Source organism: Diceros bicornis, chromosome 22, assembly GCF_020826845.1.
Source record: "Diceros bicornis minor isolate mBicDic1 chromosome 22, mDicBic1.mat.cur, whole genome shotgun sequence".
Classification (NCBI taxonomy): domain Eukaryota; kingdom Metazoa; phylum Chordata; class Mammalia; order Perissodactyla; family Rhinocerotidae; genus Diceros; species Diceros bicornis.
In genome coordinates this window covers 5277772-5294415 of record NC_080761.1, presented here as the reverse complement: position 1 = coordinate 5294415, position 16644 = coordinate 5277772, and the positions used below count along the sequence as shown (strand labels likewise).

General features: G+C 44.4%; 1 protein-coding gene across 10 annotated transcripts in view; it reads left to right on the top strand.

Annotated features, from left to right (window-relative positions):
* The window catches only part of AOPEP (aminopeptidase O (putative)), a 514798-nt gene that overhangs the window by 318433 nt on the left and 179721 nt on the right, over positions 1-16644 (top strand). For all 10 annotated transcript variants that reach the window (XM_058565457.1, XM_058565455.1, XM_058565460.1 and 7 more), the window contains one exon: positions 5449-5565. In XM_058565457.1, coding sequence (XP_058421440.1) covers positions 5449-5565 — 117 coding nt within the window. The remainder of the gene's footprint in view (positions 1-5448; positions 5566-16644) is intronic.

Here is a 16644-nt window from a genome sequence, read left to right as displayed (position 1 = left end):
CTAGTGTGCCCCTCTGCCGGAAAGCCTGTGACTTTCAAAGGTCAGCTGCTTCAGTTCTGGTTTGGACCCCGCTTGTGTTGAATTTGAGCCAGCAAGTCTCCAGCATACAGGAGAATTTGAAATTTTTCTCCCTCCCCCATTTCTTCTGTTTTTGTTCAGTGTAAACAGTTCTTGCCGTAGTAACATAGACAAATATAGCAGAGAATGCTTTTCTGGAAGAAGAATGCTCCTTAAGCATTTTTTAACCATTTTTGGGAAGAATTGATCTTTCTGTGTATTTCAGACAGACTGAGAGAGAGGGGGGCCATTGCTGTAAATTGAAGTGACGTCATATGTGTTGCCTCCATTGATCTGCTGTTAGTCTCCAGCCAGGATGAAAGGAAATGGCATCAGGGAGGAAGCATGCTTCGTTTGGGCACAGATCCCAGAGTGATAATGGGGTCGTAATAGAACTCACGCCACTGTCAGTCCGTGGCTGCATTAGTCCCAGGCTCGCTCCCTGTCTGCGAGCCTCTCAGAGACTTCCTTCATGTGTGGCTTCAGTGCGCCAGCTGGGCCTCGAGGGGAGGTGCCCTCCTTTGCTTTTGGAGGGATGCAAGTGGTGGGACTTGGATGTCCATGTGCGCCGGGCTCCTTGTGTCGGGTCCTGCCTGCGGAAGGTGAGTGGTGAGACACGTGGGGGACGTTTTCTGATCTACGAGACAAGCTGTCCTTTTCTGCATCCTGCTAGTGGGAAGCAATGGTGGAGGGCCTCAGTTGTGTGGGTGGTCTTCTGGGAACTGGGAGTGAGTGATGCCCCCTGTGACAGCAGTAAGAGGCTTCTGGAAGAGTCAGGGTTTGTTTTCTTTGGGCTGCTTGTAGATTAGGAGAGTGGGTTTGGAAAATGCACATTTTCTTTCTAAGAGCCTCTGTGGGACTCTTTAAAATGGTTCAAAGTAGTGCGGCTTGCCTCAACTCTTAAGTTGACAGGGAAAAATATCAGGTAGATCTTTTTCTCTTTGTACATTTCTGGGTAATTAGCAATTATGGAATCCTCCATGTTTAGAGAAGAATACAGACTTCTAAATCCTTAACAAATAGCATCTGTATTGACTGACTTCCTTCAGCGTTTTATTCTTTGTATTCGAGTATGTTTTACAGTGTTGTGACGTTCTATTTCAAGTGCTCACATGACTTTGGCACCCATAGCCTTATTTTGTCCAAGTTTCTGAAGCAGATGCATTTTAGAAAATAGCAAGCTGGTTTCCATATGGAAAAAAACATAACCCCGTCATGAATTCCTTGTTTGTGCAAAGGAAAGGACTTTCTATTCCTGTCACTGTTGAAGTGGGTGTGAGCACTATTAAACCCTCAGCAGTAAAGGCAGGTCCTTTTTGTGTTGAAAGGAGCTGCTTTCTCAGGAGAGAATGCTCTGAAACATGTGCTGTGTTTTTCTTCGTCACTCCGTAACGTGACGGCTGTCTCCTCAGCCGTGTTAGAACACAGTTGGCTTAGATGTCATGTGAAGTTGAGTTTGATTTCCATGTGGGTGGGAGTGGAACGCCCCGCACAGCATTTCCCGGCGCTGCCGTGCCGACTGCCAGGCGGTTGAGCCCCGCGCTCCTCTGAGCACGTTTGCTGCTGTGCGATAGCTCTCTGTTGCTTTGCGGACATTTTGGTTTATTACATACTTCTTTTCCATTGTAGGGTGGCCTTACAGGGTACATGTTTATTTTACAAAGAGAAATGTACTACATTAAAGCCAGCTCCTTCCTACAGTTTTGCTTTAATATCCTCTTTTCAGAGTATGTGATCTCATGTAAAAATTATTTACTTATTTGTGAATGAGAGATGCTGAATTAGTTTTGTCTGTGTACTAAAGTAGCATTTGATCACTGATTTTCTCTATTGTTTAGACAATACCTACCCCCCGCCCCCCACCGTGAATTAGAAGAGTTACAGTTGAAAGCCAGATGGCTACAGGTTATTAAGTGAGAGTCATTTACACACGGCTGTTCTGAAGAGTGGGACCAGCAGGACTCTCAGCACTGGGGAGAAGTGTTCTCACGTCTCTGTGTTGGTCCTTGTTGCATTCTGCCCACCCCTGAACAAGCTGGCTCTTGCAGCCGTCTGTCAGGCGCCTACTGGAGGAGGAGGGGTACCTGGTGGGGTGTGCGCGCCTGCTCTTTACCTCTCTCCAATTAGAGTGAATTAAACTTAAGGAACTGCAAAGGTTTGACTCCCTCTCTTCGTTTCAGCTGTCCCTCTTAAGTCAGGGTTTGACTTTAAATATTTTTCCATTGTGTAAAATTAGGAGAGGACAAAAACTTTCAGTGATCCTGTTGGTTGTGTTTCTCTGTGCGGATGTGTGAACTTTCTGCTTAGAAGAAAACAGAGAGATCTAAAAGTATGAATCCAGATAGTTTGATAGGTTTACATATTAGTAATTCTTCAATTTTAAACTGGAATTGTGTTTATTGGTTAAACCCTATCGGGGTAAGTTGAGGACCAAGCTAGTCATCTTACTCAGGGGTTTCTTTCCTCTCTGGGTCTCTTTAGTTTAAACCAAATCCCAAACTTGAGTTCTAACAATAGGCCTCTTTGTAAGCCAGGGCACATAATAGGGAGATGCTTTTCTCTCGACTCTTTCCTTCCCTGTGATTCTGCAAATTGGCAGGGCTGGTTCCTGCTGTATTTAGTTAGGAATGAGGCCCCCACCCCCAGCCCAGGGCTGTTCTCTGCTGAATCAGGCGCCTAGTGCCCCGAGTCCCTTCTCTGTCAGGCAGGGCCCTTCCCCAGAAGCCCATCTTCCTGCCTCCTGCGTGGCCTCAGCATCACACTGTTGCTGCCCTGGGATTGGCTGTCTGTGCAAGTGCTGCTGACTGGTTTTGAGAGTGCCTGCTGGGGTGCATGGCTGGATGGGCCACTCTGACCCAGACTGGGGCCCTCCCCTCCCCAGCCCCTGTGGAGGCACTTGGGCTGCTGCCCGACCAGTGCCCAGGCCCGGCCACCGTGGGGTGGGAGCTACGTGGAGCACACTTTGGAAAGGGAAGTATGTGGAGTGGGTGGAAAGAGACCATCATGGGGGAGAAAGGGCAGGCTCCAGGAAAAGGGTTCAAGTGCAGGAGGGCAGTTGGGGAGCGGCCTTAGGAGAACTCAGAGCCAGGGCTGAAGGCTTAGCCTTCACCAGGGAAAGGCCTCTCTTGAAACATGGGAAAGGAAGATCTGGAGAAGCAGGCTGCAGGGCAAGAGGGGGGGGGCAAGGAGGGCCAAAGGAACGTGCCAGTCAGGCCTGGGTGCTGGGCGACTGGGCTCAGCCTGAGGAGATGGAGCCAGCACAGGAGGCGCCACAAGAAAGACCAAGAACAGTCTGAGCTCTGCTGCCCAGTCAGGAGTGCCAGAAGCTGGGTAAGAATCCTCCGTCTGCTTGTCACACCCCACAGGTCCCAGCAGTGAAGTGCTCGTGGTGTGATTGAGTGAGGAGGCTCCCCAGAGCCTGCTGATCCTGGATTTGGCCTCTTTTATAACAACGGATTTCTTTTAATATCACAAAAATAGCCTCATGCATCTAAAACTTTAGAAAATAGAAGATGAATGTTGTTGCCATCAGTTGTTATGTAATAATTTGGTATCTTTAAAGCATCTTACAGCCTTATGTGAGATGAAATAATGAAAGGAGATTGTTAGTCGTTCTTTGAGTCCCCATATAGAACCTCCCAGGACAGTGCTGTTGTAACTCTATTTTTGCTAAAGGCACCTGTTTCTCCTGTCAGCCTGAGAGAGGATCCACAGCATGACTCTTAGGTGGATCAAGAATCAGGTGACGTGCATCCGTGTCTGTCCGTGGGGAAGTAGAGGTTTTATTAGAACTTAACAAGGATGAAGTGAGAAAATGGAAGCAATGCTTTCTTTGTGGAGTTATGTGGTGAATGTCGTGTGTGCAGTCTACTGGGTTTTCCTACGAGTGCATTTTGGAAAAGTGTGTGTCTGTGAAAGGGGCGGGGAGGCAGAGTGCACACGTGAGGGCAGAAGGTAAAGAGGAGGTAGGGAGAGAAGCCAGTAATTTTTTAAATTTCTTTTAGGGTAACAGAAAATGGGGATTAAAATCCAGGTGTTCTTATGAATATTTTTTGCTCTAGTACTGATTTCCTGACCTGAAAATTTGGCTTAGTTGACAAGGATTATCTGGGCATAAGCAGGGATGGAGAAAGGCTATATGTAGAGAACAGTGGAATTCATAGTAATTATTATTTTTTATTTATTTATTTATTTATTTATTTATTTATTTATTTTCCCCCAAAGCCCCAGCAGATAGTTGTATGTCATAGCTGCACAGCCTTCTAGTTGCTGTATGTGGGACGCAGCCTCAGCATGGCCGGAGAAGCAGTGCGTGGGTGCGCGCCCGGGATCCGAACCTGGGCCACCAGCAGCAGAGCGCGTGCACTTAACCGCAGCAGAGCGCGTGCACTTAACCGCTAAGCCATGGGGCTGGCCCGTAGTAATAATTTTAAAATCTGGATTTTATAACAGATATTTTCAGTTCCTACAAGATGTATCTTAAAGTGATTTTTTTCCTCCATTAGTGGTTTGAGTGCTGCTGTGTGCTAGCGGCTGATCTAGGCCCTGCGGTATAATAGTGGGTAAGATAGATATTTTAAGTTCTTGGATTTTACAAATATTGTTTCTTCACAAATTGTTTGCGTTATTTTTATACCATATGAAAACATCCTCCTCTCTTTGCCCTTTACTGGTAGCACCATTTTTGACCAGTGCTATGTGAAAACTCAGTATATGGGTGACTGTGTGTGTACGTGTGTGTGTGTGTGTAATCATACATGCTCACATGTATAATTGTGTACATGCATTTTTTATTTTTAATGGAATAATAAACATACTTTTTATACTGGTCAGACTGTGAGACATGGGTCTTGTTTGGTCACGTGCTGTTTAGTTTTTGGTGTACATCTGTAAGATTTATGTGGTAAAGCAGGAGATCTGAAAGCTGCTGCTGATTTCTGTTGAGCTTCCATGTGTTTGCCTAAGATCAGATGGCTTCTTGAATCTTTGTCTAAGCTAAATGTCATTTTTTGACATATGCATGCTATAAAGAAAGGGATCTAGTAAACCATGATAGTATTTATTATTAAGGTAAATACAGTTTTTATCATTTCACAATGTGTGTGTATATATATTAAATCGTCACATTGTACACCTTAAAAAAAAAAAGATATGGTTTTGATCTGCTCTAAATATAGAGCTGACAGGAAAAGCCATGGAAAATAGGGCTTAATCAGGCCCCAGTGGTAAACCCTGAGGTTTTACCACAGTCAGGTCCACAGTCTTCCGTGTCTCAGACAACTGCTGGGAGTACCCAGGTTACCCCGAATTTGCTGTCTTTAGTCTAAACATTTGGGTTTAATTTCTCGTAAGCTGAATGCATTTTCACAAGCTGTTTGGTTTTGCCCTCAGCTTCTTCCAGACCAGCTGGTCTTGCTTCTGGAATGTCTCTTGGAGCGGAAGACCCTGAACCCCCGAACTCTGCAGAGCCTTGAGAGGACGTACCACCTCCCTGAGCAGGACGCAGAGGTAACCAGGAGCGCCCTCGCTGTTGGTGAAGGACAGTGGTCCCATTGCATCCCAAACTGTTCAAACTGCTCTTTCCTTTAGCAGCACCCCTGCTGCATGCTCGAGTGAAGGGCAGCAGGTACTTTCAGCAAAGTGTAAACTGCTTCCCTGGTTGTGCTCCCTCCAGCAGGGGCCTCTGATCCTGGCTATTCCTGGGGTATTTCGAGGTCCTAAGTGTTTCCCTCTTACTTCTTAAATCGTAAAGACAGATATGAGTCTCCTAAAGGAATGAGCAGGCAGGGTGGAGTGTTTCTGAATTATAAACTCAGGCGAGTCATTTTGTGCATGATGGTGGTGCCGTCCTGTTGCACATTAAGGAAACTTGGCTCAGATGTGCCAGAGCTTCTTGGTTGCCTTCAGTTAGGACAGGAAAGGAGCCATGTGTAAAGGAAATGACAACTAAATCTAACAGCCGTGGTTCGAAAAGCAAAATTGGGTTCCTGTGGGAAAGCAATATGATGTGGTCCTAAATATCTTTTAGCTTATTGTGAAGAAGGCAGTGTGAATCCTAAGATGAGTTCCAGGAGTTTTATATATATATATATATAAAATAATGAATATTTAACATATTTAGTCATCATAAGTAAAAAATATGCGCACAGTCAAAAAGAGAGAAGCTCTTTTATATAAAAGTCCTAAAATGCAAATAAGTTTGGTTTGTATTCTGTTCACAATAACTGAACATCTAACAGCCGTACGGGCCGTGTGGTGGCCATTAGGCACGTGGCTGCTGAGCACCTGATATGTGGCTGTTTTGAATTGAGATGTGCTATGAGTGTGAAATTCCAGTGGGTATTGAAGACATAGTATAAAAAAAAAGAAAGTAAAATATCTCAATTTCTTCTTATTCATTACAATGTCAAAATGGTATTTTAGATATGTTGGGTTAAATAAAATGTTATTAAAATTAATTTCGTTATCACTGAAGTGGAGTAAATTGAGAAAAGCCAGCTCATTATTAGATTGAAAGGTAAGAGGGGGCTGGCCCAGTGGTGTAGTGGTTAAGTTCACACGCTCCACTTTGGTGGCCTGGGGTTTGTGGGTTCGGATCCCGAGTGTGGACCTACACTGCTCATCAAGCCATGCTGTGGCAGCGTCCCACATACAACTAGAGGAAGACTGGCGCAGATGTTAGCTCAGGGCCAATCTTCCTCACCAAAAATAAGGTAAGAGGGACATTATTACACATTTTAAAGCCCCATAAATTCAGAAGTTAATTGAAAAACTCCAGAGAAGACACATGTAGCTTTCTACCCACTTGAGCATAGATCAGACATCCCACTGTTGCTGTTTATTTCAGCTTTAATGTTTTTTGTTTATAAAAGTTTCCAGATGCCAGCCTATTATTTTTAATTAGTGTTTAAAAGAGGTTTCTATTTGTAGGCATGAAGTTATGTTTTAATCAGTGCTGAATACCACTGAAAAGCCACGCCCCTGTGATGGGCAGTGGACAGATGAAGGCAGGAAGATCAAAGCGGGTGTCCGGCACCTGTCGCTCATGCCCAGAAGCCGTGAGGTGATAGGCCCTGTTTTCCCCCCTTCCAGCTGGCATTAAACACAGCATGTTCTTAACTTACAGCTCAACTTGGTTGTTATATATATCCTCTTAAACCTTTGAGAGGTATAACAGGCTTTATTTGGTTGCTTGTTCTTACGTCTCACAAACTACACCGGGATGCCCCAAGCCAGGACAGTCTCTTCAGCTTGCATCTCTGGTGACAAGAGACTGGGGCATGAGGATGGCTTAGGTCAGTTTATATGACTAGTGTGGTCAGTGTTCATATGGTCCACAAATACTCTGCCAGGCACCAGGGATACAACAGTGGACACAACAGGCCAGGGTCATCCTTAGGAAGCTTATGTTTTTCTGGAGAGACGGTTCATAAGTAAACGAACAACACAGTTTCAAAGAAGAGCTACAAAGGAGATACATAAGGTGAAGTTGGGCTAGGTGTCCCTAGATAGAGTAGTCAGGGAAGGCCACACAGAGAAAGTGACACTTGAGCCAGAACCTAAGGACGAGAAGGAGCTGGGCATACAAAGCCAGGGATCCAGGGGTGGTTTCCATAGAGGTGGCGGCAGGTTTGCAAAGGCATGACCTTGCCATGTGCTAGGATAGGAGTCAGCAAACTTTCTGTGAAGAAACAGGTAGCTAATATTTCAGGCCATACAGTTTCTGTCGCAACTATTCAGCTTTGCTGTTGTAGCGCGAAAGCTGCCATACACAGTGCTTAAAGGAACAGAAGTGTCAATTCCAATAAAACCATTTATGGATCCTGAAACTTTAATTATGTATAATCATCATGTCTCAAGATAATTCTTTGTGTTGTTGTTGTTGTTGTTCCTTTTAAAAACTATTTAAAAACATGCACACCACTCGTAGCTGCGGGCTGATTTGGGCTGCTCCATCTGGAGTGTGTTGACCCCTGCTCTGGCCTGCAGGGTTGAGGTCAGAGGTGGGCAGGGGCTAGACCAAGGAGGGCCTTGAGGCCTTGGTGTGCCATTGGGATTTTATTTTAACAATGTGCCACCGCCTTACCTCCTTCACAGGCTCTCTGAGGTCCTGGCATGTAGTTACACTGACAGCTTATCACACTGTCACGTTTCCTTGAAATGTCACTCAGAACCAGAAAAGCAACAGGATTTTGGCCAACCAGGTTGTTTTCTAGAAACTTGATTAGTTGTGATTTATTGTGACACTTATTAGCAGGAATTTAGTTGAGCAACCATCTGCCTTTATTTTAAGTGACAGAACATTTCATGAGAGAAAGAATTGTTATTTGATGGAAAGAGTCTTGAGAATTCTGACTTTATTCTCAGTGCTTCTCCTAGGCTAAACAAATAAAGATCGTCCCTTTCAGTTGTTATCTGGCATTTAAATATGTAATAAATAGCAATCATTTGAAAGATCTCCGAAGATACTGGATTGTGGCGGGTTGTGTATGGAGCGTCTCTGAGGGAAATGGCTCGAGAGAGATTTCCTGGCGAGGAGCAGTGTGGTTTCTGGCCCTGGTGCTCTTTGTTCAGGATGCTGCCAGGCCCTGAAACCATGGTGTTGAATTAGATGTCTGTACAGAAAGACTTTAGCCCCAAGACGATGGGGATCTCTCTGGCACACAGTAGGGAGTGCTCATGATGGGGAAGGGGGGGTGGTGTTCCCCCATGTTTCCAAGATATACAGAAAGGCTCCCCTGACTCTTGCTTGGACTGGTGTTTTTCCTAACAGCACATATGTGAAGTCCCTTTTTGGTAAGGTGAGCCTGCTGCTACATTTTAGCTGCAGTAGCATTTCCAAAGCTCTTTGAGTGGACCCTTCCGCGGCTCGTGCCCCTCATGGCCCAGTGTGCAGCAGACTCTTGTTGGCAGAGCAGTGTACTCTTGATGTCTCATCCCCAAAGGTCTCAGCTGTGTGAGAAGCCGATCCTGCCATGAGTCGGGGGCCCTCCGGTCAGTAACTGCTTTAGCTTTCTTGCCCTTGTCCCCCTTGTCCCTTCCTTCCTTCCTCCTCTGTCTGTGGGTGGGCCCGTGCAATCCCACTGGGAAGTTTACTTTGAATTCTTCTCTTTATGTAGCTCAATATTTGTAGTAGTTGTGTTGCTTCTGTGTTTGGTTGTGTTCAGATTGTCTAGTGTGTTAGTCTGGATTTCTGAGTGTGCCGCCTAGTCTGCTGTTGCTTGCCAGTTGTGTTTGCATGTACCACCGTTCCCCTGTCCGCCATGTGCCACATCACATGTGGTGTGGATACACAGGTCTGCTCTCAGGGAGGGGATGCCACATGTTCAGGATCTGAAAGGGAAAGTGCAGGAGGACAAATCCCAGCCATTTCGTGCCTTGCTTTCCCACTCTCATTGCCACTATCGGAAAAGTGGGAGCACTGGTGGGGGCACGTTCGCATTCCTTATCCTGGGAAATAAAGCTAACTACGGGAGTCAACCATCTTTTATATTCTGAGCCAAAGAAACTACTAACCACATGCCAGCCTACTTTAACCAGGATGGAAAATGAGCTGAAGGAAAACTAAGTTCATAGAAATATGTTATCTACGGGTTTTGAGCATATTGGCTCAAATAAAGAAGCATAAAAGTGTAAAAATATATTGGATAACTGATTCTTGGAACAAAAGATACTTTCTAAGATCCTTTTTTACCATTTTTAAATAATGTAGTTCCTGCCCTCTGTATTAGGTCTCTTAAGCTGTAAAAACAGCTGCCCCATAGTAGTGAGGTGAGGACCCATGAACTTGGCTCTGTGACCTCTTTCCCCAAGAGCCCCACAGCTGACCTTGAACCAGCTTTATTTCTACAGACTACAGTTGAGCACTTCAAAATTGGGGACATGCCTCAGGTGAATTTTCGGAAAATGCAGAAAGAGCAACTCACTGACTTATCTGGCATGGATGAGAGTGATGGGCATTAGTCAGATAGGTCCCCACGGTAGCATGCTCTGCTCTGAAACAGTTGATAGGTTGAACCAGAAAATTAATTTTTTGGGAGAGGCCATTACCAGCATCAGTTTATGCCCTTACTGTGTTTTGGAAATACAGTTGGTTTAAAGGAAGAGTCCTCCTGGGCTAGATTGGAGTGGGAAAGTGTGGGTGTCATGTCTTTGTCATCCCCTCGGCACCGCCTCTCCCTTCTCCCTTGAGGGGCACCACCCTCGTGGCTGGCCTCCCGTGAAGAGAAGGATGGTACCTGCTCGTGTGCATATGAGCAACTCTCCATGTCTTGAGCGCATCTCAACACCCAGGCTGAGCACCTGGTACCAGTGGAGCTGTTGACTTAGTAGTGAGCTGGACTCAGGTTCCAGGCCCCAAATAGCTGGTGACCACAGACAAGTCGCCCACCCTTCCGGAACCCCATTTTCCTTGTCTGCACAGCAGTCCCTGGACTAGACTGCTGGCTTTTAGTTTTTTTGACCACAGCCAACTGGTAAAGAGAGCTTCATGAAACTATCTTTACTCTTACAGTTTCTATTATTTCCTATTTCATTTTCTTTAAAAACATGCCTGCAGTAGATTGATTTTATGACCCACTGATGGATCCCAGCCCACAGTTTGAAAAATGCTGTACTGGATGATGTCAAGGTCCTCCCCAGCTCTCCTGCTTCCTCCCTGTGGATTCTGGCCAAGGTTCCCTCCCATCTCCTCAGGATTAAAATGGAGCCGTAAACCCCTTCACAGGCTTATAACCACATGACGTGAGAGAACATCTGTGAGCGCCTGTGGTTTTAACATAGTTTCTCTTCATGTAAGATTGACCATCTCTCATTTGGTCTGAAATGGTCAAGTTTTGTTATTTGGCTGAAACAACCTTTATATTTTCTCTTTTAATCTGTCAGGACTGGCAGAGAGAAAGAAAAGGAGTGTAAGCTACCCAGTTATTGGGAGCCCCTTAGCATCTGGTCACAGAATTCTTGATCTGGGCACTTGGTGGGTTTTTTGGGGTGGGGGGGCCCTAGCCCTGCAGATGTTTGGACGGGGTAACCCTCTGGTGTGTGCTGTAGGATGTGGAGCATCCTGGCCTTTACCCGTGAGATGCCAGTAGCAGCCCCCACCCCACCCCCAGTTCTGGCAATCAAAAATGTTTCCAGACCTTGCCAAATGTCTCCTGAGGGCAGGGTCACCCTTCTTAAGAACCATCGCTCTAAAGCAGCAGCTGATTCACAAAAGGCAGTTTTTTTCCTCTCTTCTAATGAAGTCCCTAACAGTTGGTTACAGCACAGAGTGGAGCAGCTAGAACGATGGTTGACAACATTTAGGGGCCACCCGAAGCCCAGGTGTACTCTCCCAAGGCTCCAAGGAATGTAACCTTGAGAGAAGTGAAAAAAATCTTCCACGGGGAAGAAAAAGATTTGCAAACTGAAGTTGCAGTAGTGAGTAAATCTAAGGAAACAGATTAGTAAGGACAGACAAACCTGTTTTACCACTAGTACATGGAGAAAGCCACGCCAGCATCTCTCTGCATTCTGCTCTGAAAAGGACACTTTCAAGGTTGATTGCAAAAGGAAAAACATCCAACCTTGCAGGCCTTTTCTCATATCATTGCGTGTCCCTCAAGAGCCCTTGAAAACCACGTAAAATGACCACCTCCCTGGTGGGTTTTACATACGCAGGGAGGGCGTGGATACTAATACGTTCTTAGTAACAGAACTCATTGCTTGCTTGAAAAGAAAACACCACACCATTTGTTTGAAGTCCAGAGATGGAAGGTGTGTTTCCAGGAACACAATGGTCTAACAACACTGATGCTCATTTTTGAGTTTCATTTGGGCCAAAAGCATAGTTTCAGTGAATGGAGAGCATTTCGTGATTAACAGACCTCTAGAGAGGCATATTGAAAGGGCAGAGAGCAGAGGATTAGCCAGGTGTCATATCTCTAAATTCTAAAATTGATCAGCAGCTGTGATTCTGCCCATTGCCTCTAATGCTAAAACTCCTTTCATTCAGGGGGACTGTCTTCTGCAGAGTGTTCAAGGGTCCATTCTCTGCCACACGGAGCTCCTTGTTCCCCTTTTCTCCCCTGGCGGCTTCTCCATAGTATTCTGGCTACTATAAAATAAATACAACATTTCTGTTTTGTTTTCCTCATAGAACAGTTTAGAGGAGAGGTTCTATGTAATCTCTTTGGGCTTTGTTGCCACTTCAGATGCTCAACAGTTGATATTTATTAAAATGCAGTGAGTGTACTGCACTTGCTGCCTCCTTCCTCCTTGGTCCGCCTCGGTGCAGAATCTCAGTAGCATAAATGCAGGAACTGTGGCCTTGCTTACGGCAGGTCCCGTAATCACGATGTGTGAAGGCAGCCTGCAGGGCTGGCGCCAAGGCCCCTACACTGACCACAGGACTGTGCAAGGATGCCAAGACCCAAGCAGAGGAACAGTGCCAGAGCTCTGGCCTCATCTCAGTGACGCTCCAGGCCCCCACTGGCGCAGCTTCCTCTCCTCCCTCCCTCGCTCCCTCCCTCCTGGAGGCTGCCCTGGGTGCACACATATCCGGGCTGGTCGCTACCCCGCATTGTCAGGAGGCACCATTGTGGAACAGAGCTCCATGAGGCAGATTTTCAGGTTGAACATATAAAAGAGACCATTGTGGAGGGTCAGAATGATGTGTGGCAAAAGCGAAGTGGTTTTCCAGGGTAAGGTATGAGGGGCCAGATCACCCGGGAGCTTCCAGAAAAGCAGGTTGACACCTGCCGTATCCAGCATTGGGCCGTTTGTCACAGTTTCTTCACAGGAGTAAGGAGTCTGGCTCGTTGGCCCCTTGTTGTGATCAAGCTCAGGTTGCAAATAAGGTCAAATGCTGATGACCTTGAACTTTAGGGTGTGACCTATAAATAGCATGACTTAATATCCAGTTTTTAAAAAGCCAAGACAGCAATTGTGAGGTGCGTAGCTGTCCCTTTGACACGGCATTGTAATTCACTTTCTAGGATTTTGACAGCTGGGTGGGACATAGATTGAAAAAAGGAGTTGGGGTAATTTAGTTGCTTTCGATGTATCTGTCTTTTTAAACCACATGCCTTTTATGATATGGGAAAGAACAGAATTCTTATATAATTCTTTAGTTATATTTGTGTATATTTTGTATTTGGTTTATGAAACATTTAATGTTTTAGAACATTCCTTCCAAGTCAGGAGGATATATCTAGGCATTTTTTTCTTAGAGTTTTCTTTGTTTTTCAGTTCAGTGCCCATGGAACTTTTCTGTGGAAACTATGCAGCAAATAAAGTTTCCCCTGCTGTACTGTGATAAAGGGATTTTTCAAAAACTGATCTATAATTAATGAAGGTAAAGAAAAAAATGAGCCACTGATGGCATAATCTGCCTAATTTTTCTTGAAGGACCTTTTAAATAAACAATTATAATCAATTCATAATATTTAACGTTTGTCTGTAAATAAAAAGAAAAAGAGCGTTTAATAGGCATGCTTTTAGCTACAGGTTCAGCGAGACTTTATTAGAAAAGTTCCTGGTCACTTCTTGTTCTTTTCTGTGTGCTTCCTGCACTGCACTTAGCAGCAGATTCTGTTGTATAGAAGTTTTAGGGGCATTATCGACTCTTGCTGTACATGTCCCCCCCAGTCAGTACAGATTTTCTCAGAAAGATGCAGAGATGTATACATTTTCTGGCTTATAGATAACATTGCCCTGATGCTCTTCTCTTGGTATAGGCCAAAACCCGGCTACATCTCATGTTCATTTTGTCTTTAAAGGTCTTGAGAATGAAATCAACATGTGGGGTTTTATTGGTGCTTCTGGGTTCTTTATGCTTCCCTCAATAGTTATAAAAATATGTTGTTAGATTTCTGTACTAAAATCTACACCAAAACAGCACACAGTTGTCTGTGAACACTGCCATTTTGTTTCACAACTGTAAACCATATTCACATGTAAAGTGGCCTTAAATGCCCTAAAATGGAGGGCTCGCTTTTGCCTAAATGCTCAAATGTCTTTCCAGATTGCTTTTATTCCCTCTAGTGCCTTTCCTGGACACGGTTCTTTGCTCTCTAGTTCCATGGCACACCAGGATTTGAGAATAGAGGTTTGTCTGGCCTCCAAGCTGTGGAACCCACATGCTGCAGATAGCACATGAGCCCTGCAGGAGGCAGTGCTCTGTAGAGCCTACGTGGTTTCCTGCAGCTTATGCCTCATCATGTGAACGTTTGTGTTGGTACATGATAGCAAAGAGAAGACAGTTCTCTTGGATTTCAGATTGTTTAAAAATGAAAGGCCCCTCATTTATGTACAAATGATGGTATTTTGTGTGTATGTCAGAGTACGAAATTTAAAGATCAACTAAACTTTATGGAGTGGCACTAAAATGATTTCTTAAGCTACTTGGTCTGTGTGTTGCTTCAATGCATCCTTAAACCACGTGGAACTTTATTCCATAGACCAGGTGGTCTTGCCCATCTGTGGGTAGAAGCAGATGCCCAGGCTGAGCACAGGAAGTCTGCAGGCATTGGGGGAACCAGCCAGCCAGAATGCAGCAGCCCAGAGCTGGCCTAGCTGTCAGGACACCAGGTAGTTTTCTCAGAAATGGACCGCATAGAACAGTACCCTTTGCTGCAAGAAGCTTTCCCAACTTGATGCTTGGGTTGTTCTTAATAACAGCTTTTTTGAGAAACAGTTCTTAATATACCATACAATTCACCCATTTAAAATGTACAATTTAATGTTTTTTAGTATATTCACAGAGTTGTGCAACCATCACCATAATCAATTGTAGAATATGTTCATTATCCTGAAAAGAAACTCTGTACCCTTAAGCTGTCATTCCTATCTCCCCCAGGCCCACCCTCCAGTCCATGGCAACCACACTAATCTTTCTGCCTCCACAGATTTGCGTATTCTGTACTTACATATAAATCGAATCACATACAATATGTGATCTTTTGTAACTGGCTTCTTTTTACTTAGCGTACTGTTTTCAGGAGTCATCCATGTTTTAGCACATATCAGTACTTCATTCCTTTTTATTGCCAAATATTTTTGATTGTATGGATGTATACCACATTTGTTTGTTCATTCAGTGGTTGATGGATATTTGAGTTGTTTTCACTTTCTGGCTATTTGATTAATGCTGCTGTGAACATTTGTGTAAAAGTTTTTGTGTGGACATGTGTTTTGGCTTCTCTTGTGTCTATACCTAGGAGTGGAATTGCTGGGTCCTATGGTAACTCTGTTTAACCTTTTGAGGAACTGCCAGTCTGTTTTCCAAAGTGACTGTACCATTTTACATTCTCCCCAGCAGTGTATGAGAGTTTCGATTTTTCTTCATCCTCGTCAACACTTGTTACTGTCTGTCTTTTATTTTAGCCATCCTATTGGGTGTGAAAGGGGTACCTCATTGTGGTTTTGATTTTCATTTCCCTAATAACTAATCATGTTGAGCATCTTTTCATGTGCTTATTGTCCATTCGTACATCTTTGAAGAAATGTCTAGTCAGATCTTTTGCTCATATTTAAATTGGTTTGTCTTTTTATTGAGCTATATATTGTTCTTTATATATTTTAGATACAAGTCCCTTATTAGTTTATGATTTGCAGAAATATTTCTCTCATTCTTTGGGTTGTCTTTTCACTTTCTTGATGGTGTCCTTTGAAGCACAAAAGGTTTAATTTTGATGAAATCCAATTTATCTATTTTTTCTTTTGTTGCTTATACTTTTGGTGTCAAATCTAAGAATCCATTGCCTAATCGAAGGTCTGGAAGATTTATACCTATGTTTTCTTCTAAGAGTTTTATAGTTTTAGCTCTTACATTTATGTCTTGGGGTTTATTTTTTAAAGTCCCTTTTTCTAGCTCCTGTAGGGAAGAGTATTGGAAGAAATAGCCATTAGGAAGAGAGGGGGAGGGAGGGTTGAAATTTTCATGGAACACGTCATGGCTAGAAATTGACTGGACCTACGATGCCCCCATTCAGTAACTGGTGTTTTCCTCCTTCAGCTCTCAATTTGTATGGCCCCTTCTTAGGAAGGCTCCTGACCACCGCCCTGGACCACCCCTCACCCCTTTTGCATCCTGTTATGTCTTCTCATGGCATTTATCACCAACGTATGGGTCTATACTTGCTGGTTCACTGGATTTTTCTTAGACTTGCTATTGAACTATAAGCTCCAGGAGGACAGGGGCTTATCTGTTTTATTTACCACTTTTACTCCCAGTGTCCAATACTTATTTTTTGGAGCATGACTTTTCCTGGATGTCCAGGTATTCTGGAATATCAGCTACTAGTATCTGACATGACAAGGTGATTGGAGTAACATAGGGAAATGCCTTCGGGAGAGAGCGAGCCTTTCCAGCACACTTGGTGAGGCCGTCTGGAGTCGAGCCTGCCCCGAGGAAAGCAAGAGAAGGCGTGGGTGTCCCTTCTGAGCTTATCAGAGGAGGTAACCCGTGGTCACTGTCTCTGCCAAAAGTGAAAGTCCTTTTTTCAGCAAAGACCATGTGTCACATGTTAAGGAAATGAAGAAAGAAGATGGAGTGTGTTTTTCCTAATCGTAGAATTATATATTGGAACGTATTGCCTTTTAGCACAC